Below are 22,404 nucleotides of genomic sequence, written 5' to 3'. Positions count from 1 at the left end.
AGAGGTTCCCACTCCTAGTGTCCAGTGTGTCCCCATACTGCAGGTGCATATCAAGGTAGAAGTGGAGTAGGCTGAAATATGTTAACTATTTTTTTACACAATGCTGAGCGAGTGCTGCTGCTTTTGAAACATTTATAAAAAATAAAATGAAAAAAGATGTGTGATGTTTTGAGAGGGAAACCCGTTTATTTATCTTTCAACTGCCAAATGATTGTTGTCTCTCTGCTAAATGATTTTTGTCACTTGACTTCCTGTGGCTGGCGACTCTGCAAGCTGATTGGCTGAGCCAGGATGCTCGCCGCTTTCATCTCTTTCGTTCTCTCTCGCTCTCGCTCTCGCTCTCGTCTTGGGGCGTACGTGTGTGCGGCAGACGCAGCGCATCTTGTCCAGCGGTCGACATGACAGCCAACATCCGATACAAAAGCAGGATTCCGGTTAAGACGGGTGAGCCTGATTAAACGCTTCTTGTCTGTTTGCAACGAAGACCAATGTCTTGGTTATGTGTGTTTTCTGGGTGTCGCTGTGCGTCCACGCACCTGCTCTTCCTCCTCCTCCCCCATCCTCGAATCCTCGGCGTGTGACTGTCGTGGCCCACAGAGGATAGTGCCGAGGTAAGATGCATCATTTATGGGCTAAACGGCATTTCATTTCCTGTATTGTGGAGAATGTTCCTTCTAAATGCATTGTGAATGATGCTGAAGGACGAAGCGCTGTTTGCGGTGTGCTAGATTCCCGTTTTAGAAGTGGAGCAGCATCAATCAAGTCCATCCTCTCCCCCTTCAGCCATTAGCAGTTTTTTTCTAGTCGCTTTTTGTTTCCATTTGCAATAGAAACGCAACGCAGCTGCCACACTAGATAGCCTGCAGGGTTTTGATGACCCTGAACCCCCACCTTACCTCAGCCCATCCCACCCCCGGGTGCTTTCTCCCCCAGTCTGCATGTGCTAAGTGCTTCATCTTTGACCGTGCATGCATAACATGCCACTTACACACTGTGATTTTAACCCTTTAAGGTCCGGGCCTATTTTGTCTCCTTTTGCGTGCCTTTGATGTTGCTTTAAACTTAAAGGGATCCAAGGATGGAAAGACATGTAATTCTTAAAAGAAAAATGTTAGTACGAGTTATAATAATTTGATAATAAAAACCCTCTTAATGTTTTCGTTTTAACAAAATTTGTAAAATTTTAGACCAAAAAATTAACTAGGTCGTCATTGTTGTGACGTCACATGCACACGCTGCCGGACTTCCACAGTGTCACTCTTTAACTACATAAACATACCATCCGTTCTGCCCTTCCAATTTGAACTCGATTGGATTATTAATGAGAAGGTGTATCAAATACTTGTTCTCCCCACTGTATATATCCATCTTGTGTCTTATCTTTCCATTCCAACAATTTATTTTACAGAATATATATATAATTTACAGAAAAATATGGCATATTTTATAGATGGTTTGAATTGCGATTAATTACGATTAATTAATTTTTAAGCTGTAATTAACTATAAATATATAATGTATATATATATATAATATATATAATATATATATTAGGGCTGTCAAACGAATAAAATTTTTAATCGAGTTAATTACAGCTTAAAAATTAATCGTAATTAGTCACAATTCAAACCATCTATAAAATATGCCATTTTTTTCTGTAAATTATTGTTGGAATGGAAAGATAAGACGGATATATATATCAGGGGTCGCGTTAACCGAATATTTTTAAGACGGTGACGGAAAAAACTGAAGTCTATCCGTCATTTTGACAGGTTGCAATTCACGCCCCAGACCACAGGGTGGCGAGTGAGCATATTAATTAGCTATTGTCTCTCTTGATGCATGACGTCGTTGGCCTTACTCGGAAAAATGTCAAGGCAACTGAGTGTTTGCCTGTTACTGCCAGACTGTTCTCCCTTTATTTTTCAAACACTGAGAGAAAAGTCTGGGACACAGCCTCTCGAGTAGGTACAAAATCAATCGACAAATCAGATTTGTTTATTTGCGTGACGTGTTCTTCACAAGCAATGTCACTCTTGCGCGCCGAAACTCGTCTCTACAACAACACGGATGGCGAACGGGAGAGCCGAGAATATGTTCCAATCCGCGGTAAATTCAGTTTTAAATGAGCTTAAACACATCGACACGAGACATTGACAACAGTCTGTCTCGCGCTAGCCATGTTGAATAAACTCCGTTCTCCTTGTATGTTTACTTCCGCACGCAAGTCCCTCGTCCTGCCCTCGTCGCTTTGCTAACGGCACGTCTGCCCGTCGCTGATTGGTGCACTCCGCTGTCTGTTTGCATCTTGTTAAGCTTGTTCAGACAGAGTATTAATTAAAAATGAATGAAAACTAAATACTATTGAATATGTCATTATTATCATTTTAAAAATGTAAGTGACGGGTAAAAATAGATTATGACCGGATTTTTATGTCACTGTCAGTCAGAATGACAGACAACGAAAAAAGTCTAGCGCAACCTCTGATATATATTCAACATACGGTACATAAGTACTGTATTTGTTTATTATAACAATGAAGCAACAAGATGGCATTAACATTATTAACATTCTGTTAAAGCGATCCATGGATAGAAAGACTTGTAGTTCTTAAAAGATAAATGTTAGTACAAGTATACACACACACACACATATATATTTATATATATATATATATATATTAGGGCTGTCAAACGATTAAAATTTTTAATCGAGTTAATTACAGCTTAAAAATTCATTTATCGTAATTAATCGCAATTCAAACCATCTATAAAATATGCCATATTTTTCTGTAAATTATATATATATTCTGTAAAATAAATTGTTGGAATGGAAAGATAAGACACAAGATGGATATATACATTCAACCTACGGTACATAAGAACTGTAGTGGGCATTTCACTCTACTGTCATTTAAATCTGTCTATGCTGTCCTCACTCCGAAGCGTCTACTTTTTCCAAAGCTAGACAGCTTGTGAACGACGCCTTAATAATCAGACTTATTCCTTTTTCATCTCATTTATTAATAAAATGGCCTCAAACCATTGTCCTCTTTAGACCGTTGTAAAACTACAAAAAAAAGTACACAAGCATTGCATTAGCAACAACGTTAGTTTAGCACGCTATACAGGTTCACTAAACATAAACAAAAAGCGTCTCATACAAAAAATATAACATTTCGCTTACTAACATAATATGTACATTCTTTACAACAACCATACTTACGGACAAATCTTGTCCAAGGATCATATAAGCACAATATTACAACGTAGGCGTCAGCCCGAGACGTCGTGCAGCCATATTGAACTGGCAAGAACACAATAAACCATGTCGCAAAGCGACCACAAGAGTTCGCTGTTAGCACAAAAAGCCTTGCTGTAAAACTTACCAAAAGGCAGAATACTGTCTGAGCGGGACATATGCGTTAATTGCGTCAAATATTTTAACGTGATTAATTTAAAAAATTAATTACCGCGCGTTAACGCGATAATTTTGACAGCCCTAATATATATATATATATATATATACATATATATATATATATATATATATACTTTGTATATAAATATATATTTGTATATGGCCGAAAATACTCAGGTGACTTGAAGTTCCGCTCTGAGACCCCTAATTTGGCCAAATTTAAAAATTGTCCTATTTGTATGTGTGATTCATCACTGGAAAGCTTAAAATCTAAAGTTTTTGGGGAAAGAAAAATTTTTAACAGGAGGGCATTTTGAAAAAAAAAATTTTTTTTGAACAGCAAAACCCTAACTGGAGGTGAAAGCACGCGCGAGCAGAATTAAAGACGCCACGATTTTAGCGAGATATTATCGCGTACTTACCTCTTCTTGATCCAAAAACTCCATGTAGCATGTATCACCGAGTGTCAAGGCACAGCTGTGAATGGCCATATCCGCATTTTGGGGGGATTTCATGGGTGAAACATGGTAATATAACTAGGGCCGCGATAGAGAAATCGCACACATCAAGGAGTGGTCGAGATTTTCTTTTTTTTATATTTGCCCTTTTAAATGTTTTTTTTTTTCAATTTTTCTTTGTTTGGATCCATTATTTATCATCTAACATATCGGGGAAAATGCGACACTAACAAAAAAATACAATTAAGCGATAGTTACGACGTAGATATCCGTGACTTTTCTACAGACACCATTTTTTTCATTGTGACGTAATTTGCTTAAAAGTTTGAAATATGCGAGTGAATAATTTTATAGTTTTTTTTTTTTTTTTTTTTTTTTTTTTACGAAATATTGGACATTGATTAATGATTTTAAGCTAAAAATGACAGACATTTTGAATAATAAATATAATTACTTACCTTCTTTTTATGGCTGGGTTGAAACAAAAGCGTTTGTGCGATGTCTTAAAACGGGGGTTTCCAAGGTAAAAGGGACAAATTTTAAAAAGTATGGGGGCTTAATGGGCCATGAATCTGCTATGGCAGCATATAGACATATTGTTCTATCAAACACAACAGTTCTTTTGGCTTAAAATACAGCAGTTTATTTTATAGAGGGTTGCAAGAGCAGAAACTGCTTTTTCAGTCTTGTCTTGTGTTTCCCACCATATACAGTGCCTTGCAAAAGTATTCGGCCCCCTTGAACCTTGCAACCTTTTGCCACATTTCAGGCTTCAAACATAAAGATATAAAATTTTAATTTTTTGTCAAGAATCAACAACAAGTGGGACACAATCGTGAAGTGGAACAAAATTTATTGGATAATTTAAACTTTTTTAACAAATAAAAAACTGAAAAGTGGGGCGTGCAATAATATTCGGCCCCATTGCGTTAATACTTTGTGGTGCCACCTTTTGCTCCAATTACAGCTGCAAGTCGCTTGGGGTACGTTTTCTATCAGTTTTGCACATCGAGAGACTGACATTCTTGCCCATTCTTTCTTGCAAAACAGCTCGAGCTCAGTGAGGTTGGATGGAGAGTGTTTGTGAACAGCAGTCTTCAGCTCTTTCCACCGATTCTCGATTTGATTCAGGTCTGGACTTTGACTTGGCCATTCTAACACCTGGATACGTTTATTTTTGAACCATTCCATTGTAGATTTGGCTTTATGTTTTGGATCATTGTCCTGTTGGAAGATAAATCTCTGTCCCAGTCTCAGGTCTTGTGCAGATACCAACAGGTTTTCTTCCAGAATGTTCCTGTATTTGGCTGCATCCATCTTCCCGTCAATTTTAACCATCTTCCCTGTCCCTGCTGAAGAAAAGCAGGCCCACACCATGATGCTGCCACCACCATGTTTGACAGTGGGGATGGTGTGTTCGGGGTGATGAGCTGTGTTGCTTTTACGCCAAACATATCATTTTGCATTGTGGCCAAAAACTTCAATTTTGGTTTCATCTGACCAGAGCACCTTCTTCCACATGTTTGGTGTGTCTCCCAGGTGGCTTGTGGCAAACTTTAAACGAGACTTTTTATGGATATCTTTGAGAAATGGCTTTCTTCTTGCCACTCTTCCATAAAGGCCAGATTTGTGCAGTGTACGACTGATTGTTGTCGTATGGACAGACTCTCCCACCTCAGCTGTAGATCTCTGCAGTTCATCCAGAGTGATCATGGGCCTCTTGGCTGCATCTCTGATCAGTTTTCTCCTTGTTTGAGAAGAAAGTTTGGAAGGACGGCCGGGTCTTGGTAGATTTGCAGTGGTCTGATGCTCCTTCCATTTCAATATGATGGCTTGCACAGTGCTCCTTGAGATGTTTAAAGCTTGGGAAATCTTTTTGTATCCAAATCCGGCTTTAAACTTCTCCACAACAGTATCTCGGACCTGCCTGGTGTGTTCCTTGGTTTTCACAATGCTCTCTGCACTTTAAACAGAACCCTGAGACTATCACAGAGCAGGTGCATTTATACGGAGACTTGATTACACACAGGTGGATTCTATTTATCATCATCGGTCATTTAGGACAACATTGGATCATTCAGAGATCCTCACTGAACTTCTGGAGTGAGTTTGCTGCACTGAAAGTAAAGGGGCCGAATAATATTGCACGCCCCACTTTTCAGTTTTTTATTTGTTAAAAAAGTTTAAATTATCCAATAAATGTTGTTCCACTTCACGATTGTGTCCCACTTGTTGTTGATTCTTGACAAAAAAATTAAATTTCATATCTTTATGTTTGAAGCCTGAAATGTGGCGAAAGGTTGCAAGATTCAAGGGGGCCGAATACTTTTGCAAGGCACTGTATGTATATACTGTATATGTATATACGCACATATATACGCACGACTGATTGATTTTCAATATCATTTCTTATGTGATTCTTTTAGTTTTATATTTTCATTATTTTTCTATTATTTTACTCGATTAAGTGATGGATTTCATTAAGCTCACATGAATTTACTTTAGTTGTTATTTGACAATATTACAATTGGTAAAAACTCTTAGGCAGTTCTTGAAACTATGCCATTTTTTGCCCATGTGTCCAGCTCATTCATTTAACAGGATGCTTATCCTTTAACCATAACTAAAAGGGCAGACTGCACTTTTGCTTATTATTCTAACAATGAACATAATCACAACGCTAAATCTACAAATGATTATGAGATTATGAGGCGGCTGAAAAGGGTGATGTGAGGACACTATGCTATTAACTCTTTAATACCAGTCTCAACAGTGGCAATTTACACAAATCTGTTTTATCTTTAACTCATTGGCTGGCATCGCTAGACGAGTAATCCATTTTTATTTGGGAGAGGTGCTGCTTAGTCGCTGCTTATGATTTGCATGTATGCCACTTTAAATTAGCAGATGTGGCTCTTGCCCTATTAACAACCCAAACTATAGCCAGAGGTGGGTAAAATAGCCAAAACATTTACTCAAGTCAGTGTAGGTCAGAGTAGCGTTACTTCAAAATAATATTACTCAAGTAAAAGTACTGTATTTTTCGGACTATAAGTCGCAGTTTTTTTCATAGTTTGCCTGGAGGTGCGACATATACTCTAGAGCGACTTATGTGTGAAATTATTAACACATTATTATATCATTTTACATGTTATTTTGGTGTTTTGGAGTGACACTGATGGTTTGATAAACTTTTTAGCATGTTTTTTATGCTATCGTTATCTGAATAACTCTTAATAGCTATGTTACGTTCGCATTTCATTGGTCATGCATCATGTAACATTATCTTTATCATACTGTACACTTATTCAGCATGTTGTTCTCTATTCTATTTTTATTTTAAATTGCGTTTTAAGATGACATATCTGTTCTATGTGTTGATTTTATCGAGTAAATTTCCCCCAAAAATGCCACTTATACTCAGGTGCGACTTATAGTCCGAAAAATACGGTAGTCATCAAAGTACTAAAGTACAGTAAACAAGTATTTAGTGAAAAGAATATTCAAGTAGTAAGTACCATTGTAATTGTTGACAGTATATTTTTGTTTCGCAGCACAATGTCATTTATATGAACAGTTATTATTATACTGTACCATACCATCTATTACATAACCATATTAGGCTAAAAATATAAACAAAAATAATTGAATTCTGATTGGAGAAATCTGCAGAAATGCACCATCACCTGTCCAAAGACCATGAGTGCCCCCTAGTGGAGAAAACCTATTTCCTACCATGAAATCAAATGGATCATATCTCCAGTTTCCCTGGTCTATTGGCGCCCAATAAAAAACTGGGAGAGAGGGTGAAATCCGCGCTTTCGACTAATATTGACGGCAGCGCTGTATGTCAAATACTGGCGCCACGTGAATGAACAGGCCGGTGTGATCACAGGACTTCCGACTGCAAGCTTGTGTGTGGTTATTGTTATGTCTGATTAGTAAAATGGAGTCATGTGATGACTGTTGTGGCGTTTCATTGGTGAAACTGGTAGAGCCACTGTGCTAGCAAAAATGAACTCAAATCTTATATGTAGATTTAAGAGGAAAATCTAACGACTCTAGTGTAGTAGAGTAGCATTTCTTTTTCAATAATCTATTCAAGTAAAAGTAAAAAGTATGGTAAAACTACTCATGGAAGTACCTTATTCTCAAAAAGTGACTCAAGTAAATGTGACAGTGTAAATGTAAGACACTAGTACCCACCTCTGGGTATAGCGGATGGTCTGTTTGCCTTTCACATTTAGGTCACATCCACAATATGTGCACACTCATGTGTTAGTCACATGACTGGAGGGATTTGCAATGGGACACAAAATGTACTATTTTGCTGTAACGTCCTGTGGTGTGGTTATTGCGTGCCTCAGGTTTTGGGTTAAAATCCTGATTTGGGTTTGAATGTTTTCTTTTGGATGGCCTATTTTTCGTTTAGCTTTTTTATATACTTGCCAGAAAATCTGATATTGTATTTGTGTGGGTGTCTTAGTCCACATTGAAAGGTCTCAGTATCTTTTGGTTGCAGGTGTTAGTTGCCATCCTGTTATTTGTCGGGTAGTGTTTAGTCCCCTGTTTGAACGGTGACCCCCGCAGCCCCCTTTCCTGGCAGATAAGCGAGCCAGACAGATCTGCTTTCACAGAAATTTACACTTGGACCAAATCCAGTTTATCCACAAAAAATTTTCTCTGGAAAACGAGGATTAGTGTGATGGCAGCAACCATTAAATCCAACCGTTGAACTGTATTTCAGAGTTTAGATGACATTTTTGTCGTCTCACTCCCACTCTGCAGTATCACATACTCATCTCCGTGTGATCCAACTGGGCTGTTGTTGGAAAGCGTCCAAAATAATACTGCTCAGATTTCATGGACGTGTGCTGTGGTCAAATGTTGCCGGGCAACAAAATGTACCATTTTGGAGTGGACGCAAAGAGAGCGAGCCATCCAAAAGTCCAAAAACCTGCACGCTTTTGTCTCTGCGTGGGCCAACACTCAGTGTTTAAAATGAATTTTGATGTTCTACTTTTTTTGTAAAATATTTCATGTTCCCCATATCAGGGATGGACGTTCATCACTACAGCGGACAGCTATTTATTGCATTGCGATAGACATCTACAGAGCTGGCCAAAAGTATTGTCACCCCTATAATTCTGTCAGATAATGCTCGTTGTCTCCCAGAAAATGATTGCAATTACAAATGCTTTTGTAGTAATATCTTCATTTATTTTGCTTGCAATGACAAAACACAAAATAGAATGAAAAAAAAAAAATTTTTTTACACAAAACTCAAAAAATGTGCCAGACAGAAGTATTGGCACCCTCAGCCTAATACTTGGTAGCACAACCTTTAGACAAAATAACTGCGAACAACCTCTTCCGGTATCCATCAATGAGATTCTTACAATGCTCTGCTGGAATTTCAGACCATTCTTCTTTGGCCACTGCTCCAGGTCTCTGAGATTTGAAGGGTGCCTTCTCGAAACCATTTTCAGATCTCTCCACAGGTGTTCCATGGGATTCAGGTCTGGACTCATTGCTGGCCACTTTAGGAGTCTTTAGTGCTTTCTCTCAAGCCATTTTATAGAGGTTGTTGAAGTGTGTTTTTGGTCATTATCCTGCTGGAAGACCCATGACTTCTGAGGGAGACCCAGCTTTCTCACATTGGGCCCTACATTATGTGGCAACATTTGTTGGCAGTCTTCAGACTTCATAATGCCATGCACACAGTCAAGCAGTCCACTGCCAGAGGCAGCAAAGCAACCCCAAAACATCAGGGAACCTCCGCCATGTTTGACTGTGGGGACCGTGTTCTTTTCTTTGAAGGCCTCGTTTTTTTCCCCTGTAAAATCTTTGTTGATGCCTGTTCCCAAAAAGCTCTACTTTTTTCTCATCTGACCAAAAAGAAAACATTCTTCCAAAACATTTTTGGCTTTCTCAGGTAAGTTTTGGGAAACCCCAGCCTGGCTTTTTTATGTCCCTGTGTCAGAAGTGGGGTTTCCTTGGTATCCTACCATAGAGTCCCTTTTCATTCAGACGCCAACGGATAATAAGGGTCGACACTGTTGCACCCTCGGACTGCAGGACAGCTCAAACTTGTTTGGATGTTAGTCGAGGTTCTTTATCCACTATCTGCACAATCTTTCGTTGAAATCTCTTGTCAATTTTTCTTTTCCGTCCACATCTAGGAACGTTAGCCACAGTGCCATGGGCTTCACAGTGATTGATGACACTGCGCATGGTAGACACAGGAACATTCAACTCTTTGGAGATGGACTAGTAGCCTTGAGATAGCCCAACCTTCCTCACAATTTTGCTTCTCAATTTCTCAGAAAGTTATTTGGTTTTCTTTCTTTTCTCCATGCTCAATGTGGTACACAGAAGGACAAAGGTTGAGTCAACTTTAATCCATTTTAACTGGCTGCAAGTGTAATTTAATTATTGTGACCACCTGTTATGTACCACAGGGAAGTAACAGGTGCTGTTGATTACACAAATTACAGAAGCATCACATGATGTTTTTTAAAGGGTGTCAATACTTCTGTCCGGCCCATTTTTTGAGTTTTGTATAAAATGATAATGATTTAATTGTTTACCCATTCTCTTTTGTGTTTTTCATTTTAAGCAAAATAAATGAAGCTATTACTACCAAAGCATTTGTAATTACAATCATTTTCAGGGAGAAATTGAGCATTATCTGACAGAATTGCAGGGATGCCAATACTTTTGGCCAGCACTGGAATTCATTTAAAGTGGGAAGACTGGCTGTGAATGCTCATGTTTCATGTTTCTCCTCCTAGTCAAAATGGATTGGACTGTGCTAGGCACGTGCATAGTTGCTGGTATTAATTGGATTTGATATTTTGTTTTCAAATTATGTTGAAGTCCATATGTTTTATTGTCATTTTGAAAATTGTGTCATTTTAATTCATTTGCTGCCATTGGTGTACATGAGTTTTCATGTATTTAGATAAATTGGGCATGTCCAGAGGACAGATAGTGAGTATATTGGCAAAAGATTTCTGAATTTCCATATGCCAGGCAGGAGGTCTAGAGGACAACCAAAAAATAAAGTTTATCAATGTAGTTAATGAGGACATGAATGTAGTTGCTGCATAAGATTGCAGAGGACAGGGTTAGATGGAGACAACTGATTCGCTGTGGCGACCTCTGAAGGAAAAAGCCGAAAGGAAAAGAAGAAGAAGATTTGATGTTTTTTTAAAACTTAATTTTCCTATTTTGCATTATTTATTCATAATTTCATTTCAATTGTATTGGATGTTTTTCCATTTCTGTGTTTCTTGTTTAAAATTGAATCCTGTTCGATTTTTTAAAGTTGTTATTAATTGCTTTATTTTTTAGAAATTTGATGTCCTATATTTTAGTTTGAAATCTTTACCCCCCCCCCCTTTATTTTTTAAAGAACATATGTTTGATCTGTTACTATCCACTTTTATTCATAATTGATTTTAATTTAGGGGTGTCAAACGATTAAAAATTTTAATCGAGTTAATTACAGCTTAAAAATTAATTAATTGTAATTAATCGCAATTAATCGCAATTCAAACCATCTATAAAATATGCCATATTTTTCTGTAAATTATTGTTGGAATGGAAAGATGAGACACAAGATGGATATATACATTCAACATACGGTACATAAGTACTGTATTTTTTTATTATAACAATAAATCAACAAGATGGCATTACCATTATTAACATTCTGTTAAAGCGATCCATGGATAGAAATACTTGTAGTTCTTAAAAGATAAATGTTAGTACCAGTTATACAAATTTTATATTAAAACCCCGCTTAATGTTTTTGTTTAAAAAAAATTGTAAAATTTTCAGTCAAAAAATAAACTAGTAGCCCGCCATTGTTGATGCCAATAATTACTTACACAGTGCTCATGGGTGCTGAAGCCTATAAAATCAGTCGCACCCAAGCGCCAGCAAGGGCAACAAAACTCCGAAAAACACAACAAGTACACATTTCACTGTGGTGTCATTTTAATGTTTGAGCGGGGCATGTGCGTTAATTGCGTCAAATATTTTAACGTGATTCATTTAAAAAAATAATTACCGCCCGTTAACGCGATAATTTTGACAGCCCTATTTTAATTGTATTGGATTTTTTTTACCGTTTCAATGGTTTAAAATGTAATCTTTTTTTTTTGTTTTTTTTTTGTTTTTGTTTTTATATCGCCTTTAATTTGATTATTTTTAGAAATTTGGATTCCTAGTTTTTAGATTTAGATTTTTTATTTGGTTATTTACATTGAATGTATGTTTAATCTGATTTTGACATAAATTTAAATTTATAATTTATAATTGCAAAAATGTATCTTACACAACATACTTATGTTTCAGTACCACGTACATTCTATTCTAACATAATTGAACGCATCGCTACTGAATCAAATGTCCAAAATGCTCGTCCATCTTTCTGTGGCGACTGCTCCAAAAAGCTCAGACGGGTTGGCTAGAGGCTGACCCACATTTAACTAAAATCCAAAGTGACCAACACATTCGGTCCGCTTGATAAAACTGGGATTACGGCTTTGTGGAAATGTCTGAGCTGTGCTGTAAATCCAACAAAGCACATGAAGATTGTGAAATAATATTCATGAAAACTTTAGAGGTTATTTATGAGAGCTGCTTCGTTTTGTCAAGGGCTCAAGTTTCTTCTCAAATATCTGAAAAAGAAAAGCCTGCCATTTTTATTGTTTGTAGAGAAATATAAATTTCATTTCAGACCCTTTATTCAACCGGAATGTGTTTTTGAACGATCATAGCGGTAATATTTAACTCTTTCAGGGACACTGGTCATTATGGTGTACAGACATTTATTCAAAAGTTATCATTAGCCTAACTCATTCACTGCCAGCCCAGGTTAGACAGGATGCACTGTGGTAGTTAGCAAAAGAGGAAAATTAATATGGAGAACAGCTATTGACGGCAGTAAACGTCCAATCCATTTAAACTGGGAGGGGTTGGGTGTACTATGTTACTGTAGTATGATGTCCTAATGTAGTAGAAGCCGGGCACCTTGAGTGTCCTAAAAAGCGCTCTATGAGACTGAGGCGTTATTATACTTTTATTAAATATGCTGTTGCTCCAAGTCCAACTGTCCCCCTTACTTGCACACGCTCAAAGGGCCCCATGTTGCTTGTTGCCTGGGGCCCCCGGGGAATCTTGCTACCTCTGCTCACAATGAACAATTTGTATTCATTAGACATGTCCCGATCCAGTCACATGAAATGGGGTGAAATGGATAGGGTTTTTAATTTAAAAAATGTATTTAAGTTTTTCTGCTTCATTCTCGTACAGCCTCTGGGCCGCAAGTTTGCGACGACTGTCCTATTTATAAATGTAATAAAAACATTACAGGAAAAAATATCCATTAAAGAGTTAATGTCTTGATTTTTGCAGGAGTTGATCATTCTTGAAAAATCAATCACTTTTTTCCTTTTTTTGGGGGGGGGGGTGAAAATGTTGACATTTCCCTTTTAAAAATAAGACTGCTTGTTATAATTATAACTTTATGCACTTACATTATATACTGTAGTTCCATTCTCATCGCCCATTCAACGTCTTTGTTCTAAAAGTAATTAAAATTTTTAATCACTTTTTTCCTTTTTTTGGGGGGGGGGTGAAAATGTTGACATTTCCCTTTTAAAAATAAGACTGCTTGTTATAATTATAACTTTATGCACTTACATTATATACTGTAGTTCCATTCTCATCGCCCATTCAACGTCTTTGTTCTAAAAGTAATTAAAATTTTTATAATTATAACTGGTTATTGTAATTTAACCCAATGGATGTTGCGATTGACATCTATTGCTTTTTTATCGGGAAAATGATCGCTGCCAACCCTCCAAGTCAAAATGGATCGGACATCTGCTGCCATCAATGGCAAAAGTACAACTTCCTTGTGCTATTCAGATTTTAGCTGGTTGAGCAAATAAACTTTTCTGGACCTTAAAAAAAATGCATTTTACTGCAAAATGGCTGAAAAATAATTGTAAAAATGATCAGCTATACATTTTATGTCTTTAAAACTTTCAAGTGGTTTGTCTTTATTCTCCACAAAAATAACTTTAACATAATTGAAGGACTGACTTTAAAAGACTTTTTGTTTGTTTTTCTTTCTTTCAAATTTGGCAACGCCTGAAACTAGCATGCAGGGACTCTTGTCAGTTGTACTTTTTAGTACTAAATCACATGGTTGAATGGCTCGCATAGAGCTCCAGCTGTTTTTCTAACGCGGTGCAATTCTGTGAAAGTTCAGCCTTTTCTGTGAGTCTTGGACTTTTGAAAGGGATTTGAGATCAATGTTTGTTTTGGAGTCAGTGTTGACTGCTGGGTTTTATTTTCATATTGCTTCCTCTTGTTGTCAAGTTGATGGTTGCCTGTTGAGCTCTCTGACTGTCCACCAGGATGCTAATGACACATTCATCTAAAGAAGTTAGCAGTGCTGTTGGCTCATTACTTGCGGGCCCATACTGATGACCGGACATGGTGGTTGTTGTCACACCCCATATTTTGTGTGTGTATTTATGTATTTTTTCAGATTTAGCATTGGAAAGAGATACATATAAGACATGTTTTTTTAACTTTTTTTCCCCAAAGTATAGTTTTTAAAAAATGTATATACAGTAAGTACTGTATTTTAATAAATGTTTTTTTAAGCACTTCAAGAGTAATAATTAAGTTTTAAATATGTTATTGTCCCAAAAAAGGAAGCAGGTAGAGGGAGGGTGAGATGACACAATCGGCTTGGGACAGCTCATCTGTATATATATATTTTTTTTTTATTTGAAAAAAATCCTTGATGGACTGAGGGCGTGAAGTAGCGAGGGATCACTGTACTACAAATATACTTTTTTTTTGCCACTGTACAGATATTTTGTTGAGAAAGGTATGATCGTGGCATGAGAAACTAACCTATGTTTGTAACTCGGCTTTTTTGGGGCGGACTTCTTTTTTGTGTTAACCTACCTAGCTAATAAGCGACAGTTTTTTTTTTTTTTTTTTTGTGCACCAACTTAACCCCATGCCATTTAAAACCCTTGCGTTTGAGGACTGCAGCGTCATGTACTCATTTAATTTATAGTAGCTGTGTAATAAACATAGGATGTGCACAGAGGTGGGTAGAGTAGCCAAAAAATGTACTCTAGTAAAAGTAGCGTTACTTCAAAATAATATTACTCAAGTAAAAGTAAAAGGTGTCACCGGAAAATGTAATCAAGTAAGAGTAAAAAAAATATTTTGTGAAAAGAATTCTCATAATGAGTAACATTGTGAGTAACTGCTTATATTTTTGTTGGATTTTTTTTTTCTTAATGGTATATTTTTTCTGAACACAAAGTTATCTATATGAATTGTTGTTATGATTATACTGTACAATAACCCATTACATAACCACATTGAGCTGAAGGGGGGAAAAAAAATCATTGAATTCCGACAAGAGAAAAAAAAATTACATAAATGAACATGAGTGCTCTCTGGTGGAGAAAATATTTGCCAGTTTGAACAGTGAAGAGTTCCTTCATAATTGCCATTTTCAAATTATAAGGATCATACTGTATGTCTGCCTTTCTGAGGTCAAATGGTGCTAGATAAAAACTGGGAGAGAGGTTAAAATCCATGCTTTCGAGTCATGTTGAGGGCAGCGCTCTATTTCAAATACTTCATTTTTTACGGTGCTTTAAATAAACCACATGATTGAACAGACTGGCGTGAAGATAGAACGGCAAGCTTGTGTCTGATTGGTATAATTGAGTCATGTGATTATTGTTGCGACATCTCAGTGGTGAAATCGGTAAAGCTACTTGCTACTACTACTGCTGCTACAACTACTTGGCATCGCTGGCAAAAAAAAAAAAAAAAAGAAGTAAAATATAGAATAAAGAGGAAGAATGTAAAAACTCTTGTGTAGCCCAAAGTAGCGGAGTGAGAGTAGTGTTTTTTCTTCACAAATCAACTCAAGTAAAAGTAAAAAGTATAGCTTAGTAAAACTACTCTTAGAAGAACATTTTTCTCAAAAAGTTACTCAAATAAATGTAACAGAGTACATGTAACGCGTTACTACCCACCTCCACTACATATGCTGTATTTTCCCATAGTCATTGCTAATGTTAAAGTGTAGTTTGTTAGCCGTTGATCTTGGTTTTCCATTGAGAAGAGTTTATCTGGCAACCCAAATATATTTTGATCCTGGTTTTTGGCTACCAATTTTATGGGGCGCCGTTTGTAAAGCAGATCATGCTGAAAATTACATTTTCTCACATTTAGCGCCACACAGTGTTAAAAACGTCGTGTGAATTTTTTACAGTCACTATTTTTGCACATTTACAACATTGTTTAGCAACCTAAATATTTATTTTTAAATAATAAGTACTGGACTTGAATGTGTTAATCCAGAACTAAATATATATTTGAATTTTTTCATTTTAATATTTAAAATGTAAATCTGATATGTAGCTATATCCTAAATATTTATCTGAAATTTATATTCCAAATATTTATTCTAAATCTGAATTTTATATTTATATCCTAAATCTTAAATCTAAATACTAAATTTAAATGTTATATCTGGAAACGGTTGCAACTATATATTTAGCGTAATATGCAAATTCACATTACTGGAGACCGGAAGTAACAAAATAAAAGCTGGAGCAGCTCAGACTGTTTGTTTACGTTTCTTGAAAATGAAAACTTAACGGTGGCAGTCGGCTCTTGGACATGAATCATTGTGATAATAACAATATCTAGGTAAAATACACATTTAGGAGAAAACATTGAAAGGGGTATTTTGAGGAGAGTCAAATTTAGCCGAGACTATCGGCAGAGCTATTCTGACTGCAATACAAAAGTTTCCCAGTGAGAAACACAGGATTTTTGCAGTTGAAGTTAGGGAAAAGTCAACCTTGCTCTCCAGTGGCCTATACTACGAACTGAGTTCAACCTCCCCAGAAGTAATCCAGTTTACCAGCGGGTAACCAGAGTTGACAAAACCTGGTTGTCTAGTTTGTGGTCAGTCGGTGCTACGACGCTGATTATGAGGTTGATTAGTCGAACCTGTGTCAACCCAGTCAGAGTTACTGCGCGTTCACATAAAAGGGGGCGGAGACCAGAGTCAAACACTACTTGTGACGATGGCACGGGCACCTTACTTCACGGAGGAGGAATGCGCGATGATCATGCGGAGTTATGAGGAATTAAAATCCACCCTCACCGTGAAATGGAACACCGTTTCAGCGAGTAGAGCGCGACGGGTCTGTTGACAGCGAATTTACAGATCGTGTGATTTGTGAATGCGTCAATATGCCAGTTTACTTATGTCCATGCAAAGAAATAAAGCCTGCTGTCAGGACAATAAAATAAGATTTGGTACGTTAACAGTAAGAAATAATTTATCGCGTATCACCACATGAAGCAGGATAATTGTATGTTTAGTCCCATTGACTGTATGAATACGTATGTCCTTTTTTTTTTTTTCCTTAGTTTGGGCCTAAAAAATCAAGCCCGACCCGACCCGAGCCCGATCAATTAACTTGATTTGCAGGCCCGAGCCCGACCCAACCCCCCCCCCCCCCTCCAAAATTTTATGTTATCTTTGTGAGGGCTCAGGAGAAGAAGGAAATGCGGGGATGCCATGCGTTGTTGCGTGAATTAAAGCCCGTCTTTTGTAACGAATTTTCACAGTTAAACAAGACTGTAAGATGAGTATTCAATAAACATTTATATCTTTTATATTTGTGTGTCTGTCCTATCAGTGGATTTGACATTTAATTTAATCTCTTCGAGTTGGCAGAAAAAAACGCAAATTTTCTCAATGTTTAAATAGTCTACATATTTCTATGATTATTATTAACTCATTTACACAACGAAATAACGCTGGAAAAGTCCGTTAAATATATTTCTTGTATATGAGAGCAAAGCTCCGCATTCGTTTACATTCAGCAATTTCAACGATCAATTTGAAGCGTTTCCATACCCCACTTCGAATCGCACGGCATACAGTGTTCTTACGCAGATATTCAGCATCACCATTGGAATGCATATATTGTCCCTGGCGAAAGAGCGCAAGGAGAGGCACATAATCTGCCCGTTTGTGAGGGCCTGACTTCGGCGGGTTACATTATAGTGACGTCCGCCTCGATCAGTTGGCACAGGTAAAGAATTCCCTCAGCTGAAAATCTACATCTTTCATGGAGAACATCTTCCGGGTACGCCAGCGGATTCTGGCGGTCTACAAAAACCCGTGCACTCCGAAGAGAGCCCCTCACAATCCGCGCGCCAATGTTGTATGGGTCGTCCAGGTATGCTGTCATTGTCAGGAGGACACGTCCGCGGAGGAGTGCTGTTTAATTATAGCGTGGTTAATTAGAATTCTGGGGTTAAGCAAGATCTAACTCTGAGACGACCAGGTTTGGCGTGTGGCGTGTGTTGCCATGGCAACACTTCTCGGTTCCAACATATCCACCTTTCGTAGTCTCGCTTAGCTGCGAACTTAGGTCGCACGTGATGAAGTTACTCTCGAAGTTACCCTGCTAAGCCAGAAAACTGGCTTCGTAGTATAGGCCACAGTCCAGTCCAACTGAGACCCCTCGTGTCTATTCTTAGTAACTTTACTGGGCTTGTGCGTAACAGTGACACTTATCACAATGATTCATGTCCAAGAGCTGACTGCCACCGTTGAGTAGGTTTTATTCATTTTCAAGCAACGTAAACAAAGTCTGAGCTGCTCCAGCTTTTATTTTGTTAATTCCGGTCTCCAGTAATTTTAATTTGCATATTACGGTAACTATATAGTTATAGCAACGATTTCCAGATATAATATTTAAATTTAGTATTTAGATTTATATTGAGTATTTAGATTTAGGATATAAATATAAAATTCAGATTTAAAATAAATATTTCGAATAGAAATTTCAGATAAATATTTAGGATATACATATCAGATGTACATTTTGGAAATACATTTAACATTTACTTTTATGACTTAAATATATATTTAGTTCTGGATTTACACATTCAAGTCCAATACTTATTATTTAAAATAAATATTTAAGTTGTTAAACAATGTCGTAAATGTGCAAAAAAAAGTGACTGTAAAAATTTCCCACCACGTTTTTAACACTGTGTGGCGCCAAATGTGAGAAAATGTCGTAATTTTCTGCATGATCTGCTTTACAAACGGCGCCCCATACAATCTTACATAATGCTCTTGTAAATGTGGCGAAACAAGCAAAGCTCCCAGATAAAGAGGTCTCATTTGATTATGTCTTCCTCTGGCGGCAGTGAGTAGAAGTGCGCAACTAAGCGGCCATCACATTCTGACAGGGCGTGCCTGCCGCTTGGTGGGAAAGAAAAAGATCAGCTTTTTGACTTTATAAATGCTGCCCACATCATACGTGCCGCGGACGGACACACCCGCGCCCACGCGGAACTTTCACATCTGGAAGCAATTGCCTGCCGTCTCCATTGCCGCAAAAACCTCCTCCTAAATCCATAGATTGCAAAAGTGCTGTACTACTTCACTAGTTTGCTGCCACCGACGGTAGTGTACGTCCAAATCATTTGTAATGGGAGGGATGGCAGTAAATGATTGTTACAGTGCCGGTGGTAGACGACCTTTTCATTTGTAATAATAATAATAATAATCATAATAATAATGATAATAATACTAAAAACTGCAAATCTAATTATTAAACATGGTTTTGGAAGTCACTCAATGTATTATTGTATGTGATTGATGTGGCTACATTTTAAGGTTTTATCTTACTTTTGAAAGAATGACACTATTGACCACATTATTTGTTTGGTTAGGTCTGACAGCTGTTATTAAGTGACAATAGCGTATTTAACATTGGGGATTCAATGTATATGTTTGTTTTTTGTTAAATAACACCACCTGACATTTTGCCTGCTACCAGGTCACGTTGAATAAGGTGCTACTGGAAAGGAAACAAACTGTTGACAGAGGAGGCGTTAACATGGCACAAAATCGAATTAGCAACTTTTTCTTTGCAAAAATAGCGATTTTTTTTTTTTTAATTCAATTCGAGGTCGAAAATGAAGATGATTGTCCTTTGTTGTCTTCAAATAGGTAAGACATGCTTGCATTGTAGCCGTACGATTGTTTGTTGTTGCTGTTGAGCGCTGTTGGATATTCTTGTGCAATTTATTTCAGTGTTGTGAAAAGGAGGTGTTAAACTGAGGCTTATTGGCCCTTTTAGTTTTCAAACTTGTTTGTTGCGCCGTCTAGCCGCGGGGACTTGCATTATAATGGACAGGCTCTTTTATATCCAGTACCAAAACTCCAACACACACTGTAGGTGAACTAGAACGCTGCCTTTCTAGTAGCTTAGTAGTGGTACGTAAACTATCCAGCATGCGTGTGTACTGCCATTGTGCTTGCGTTGTATGGAGAAAATGCATGAGCATGACAAATTTGGACCGAAACGGCTGTTTTTGAATGGGAAAAATTAAAAAAACAATCCTCAGCACCCCCTGCTGTGAGTGACTTCCAGCGGCCCTGGGTGGAGTCGAAAAATGGTCTTGGTTTTTCTCTATCATGCTATCGCGTCAAATATAGAACCCTTGTTTTCATTAAGAAAAAAAAAGAAAGCAAGAAAAGAAATACTGGACTAAACCCGAGTGGCTGTTTAATTTAACAAAAAAAAAAAAAAAAAATGACACAATGATATATGAAACAGGCATGACTGCAATGTTTATACAACACTATTATGTTATTATAAATAACATAGCTACTGTAGTCATTGTGTACAAGTAGTAACAACATAGTAACTAGGTAGGCTGTGGAGAGAAAAATTGACATTCTAAAAAAATGTCGGCAGTTTTGGAATCAGCAAGCAAATTTCATATTTAATCAGAATGGAAAGCTGACTCAACACATTTTTTTCCCCAAATTGTTCCCCTGTGTGAAAATATACAGTAATTTCAAAATAATAAGTATTTGTCCTTAAGTTTTTTATGCAAATCTAAATTAAAATTGCATTAAAATTTCAATTATAAATACATTAAAAAGAAACACATTACATGAATAAAACTAATGTATTCAATTTAAAAAGTACTAATTCAAATTTCTAAAAAATACAAAAATGCAAACTAATAACAATAAAATATACAACAGAATTGTCATTTTAAACAACAACAAAGCAAAATAAATAAATTCAAATAAAATCCATCCCTCAATCCTCAACACTGTTTAACCTGGTCAACGTTGAACGGTGCTGGAGTGGAACCTACAGTATGTCAGCTGACTTCACATTGAATGATCATGTTTCACTTACATTGACGCCAACAGACGTCCAATTTAAATTGACCCTTCTGTCTGCTTTCTTCCAATCTGTCCCCCCCATAACCCCTCCCTGCTTGCTGCTTTCTCCTGCAAAATAAAACATAATGAACAACCACAATGGGAATATATTAAACTCCCATGTGATACAATAAAACTGTTCAGACCACAGGGACACGCAGATTCCTATTTTCTGTGTCTAAGCAGCTGAACATGACAGGTTAAAAAGCGAAAAAAGATAAGAAAAATCCAGTCATTATTTATTGGATGTCTATCACCGTCAATGGCAGCCAATCAGTTAATACTTCACACACACAGACGCACGCACACACACACCTCCACACAAAAATATTCAAACCCAATTTTTATTTTAAACTCGATTTTGGATACTATGTTCAACAAATGAAAATGGAAGGATTTCAAGCTGTCCCTTACATCCTTTGATTTTTCTGAAAGTTTAGACACCCCTGCTGTAGAAGGCTAACATTACAGTTTGTAATTGGGACTGCCTTGACTGGTGCTCTGTGCTAAAACTGACATCAGCGAGCATGTGGATGGACAAGTTGACTTCCGTCACAGGCTCATACTTGCCGCCTGAGGAGATCTTTGTTATTTTTACCAGGGCCCCTTTGCTTCTCTTCCTGCTTAGACAGGTTCCCTGGCTTTTTCTCTCTTTTCAGGCTGAGCTCAGCAAAGTTGAGAGAGTTTCTAAAAGGGGAGGGACGTCAAATGAATGAATCTCTTTGATGCCTTTCCCTGGTTTCCTCCCACAAATTGGCACCTCTGGCCAAGCTTTGGCTGCTTGGAGGTTTCCTTGCTGCAGTGTGAATTCCTGCGTACCTGTCTGAACAAGGGTAGACACACAGAGAGCAGCGGAGAAATCTAAAGGGGGGTTGATTTTCTCGGATTGTTTTGGGAGCGGGCGGACACGTCGGCCGGCAGCTTTGGCGCGCTTATAGCATGGATGCCATCATGCTGCAGGAGAAACTAGTGGAACGACTCCTGTGCCCTCGAGTGAGAACAGCTAGACAGAAGGTAAAACAGACGGAATTCAGATGGAAGATTTTTTTTGTTCCACGTGAGATTTTCTTTTTAGGGTTTCGGTCAGTGTGGTGGCTGCGCGTAATTATAACTGCGCATGTATCTGCAAAAATGTGATCATGTTCCAGTGCCAGTGACGGCGATAGATGGCAGTTCAT

The 22,404-nt window shown here is 37.5% G+C and overlaps 1 protein-coding gene across 2 annotated transcripts in view; it reads left to right on the top strand.

The window, feature by feature from the left end:
* Positions 1-297: 297 nt before the first annotated feature.
* septin5a (septin 5a) overlaps positions 298-22,404 on the top strand; it is a 38,970-nt gene continuing 16,863 nt past the window's right edge. The window contains exons 1-2 of one of the 2 annotated variants that reach the window (XM_057832176.1): positions 298-444; positions 598-611. In XM_057832176.1, coding sequence (XP_057688159.1) covers positions 399-444; positions 598-611 — 60 coding nt within the window. In that variant the 5' untranslated portion in view covers positions 298-398. Of the gene's footprint in view, positions 445-597; positions 612-21,967; positions 22,241-22,404 lie in introns of those variants that run through there. The other variant, XM_057832175.1, reaches the window with a different exon arrangement.

The sequence above is a fragment of the Corythoichthys intestinalis genome, chromosome 3, assembly GCF_030265065.1.
Source record: "Corythoichthys intestinalis isolate RoL2023-P3 chromosome 3, ASM3026506v1, whole genome shotgun sequence".
Classification (NCBI taxonomy): Eukaryota; Metazoa; Chordata; class Actinopteri; order Syngnathiformes; family Syngnathidae; genus Corythoichthys; species Corythoichthys intestinalis.
This window is presented reverse-complemented; position numbering and strand designations above follow the sequence as displayed.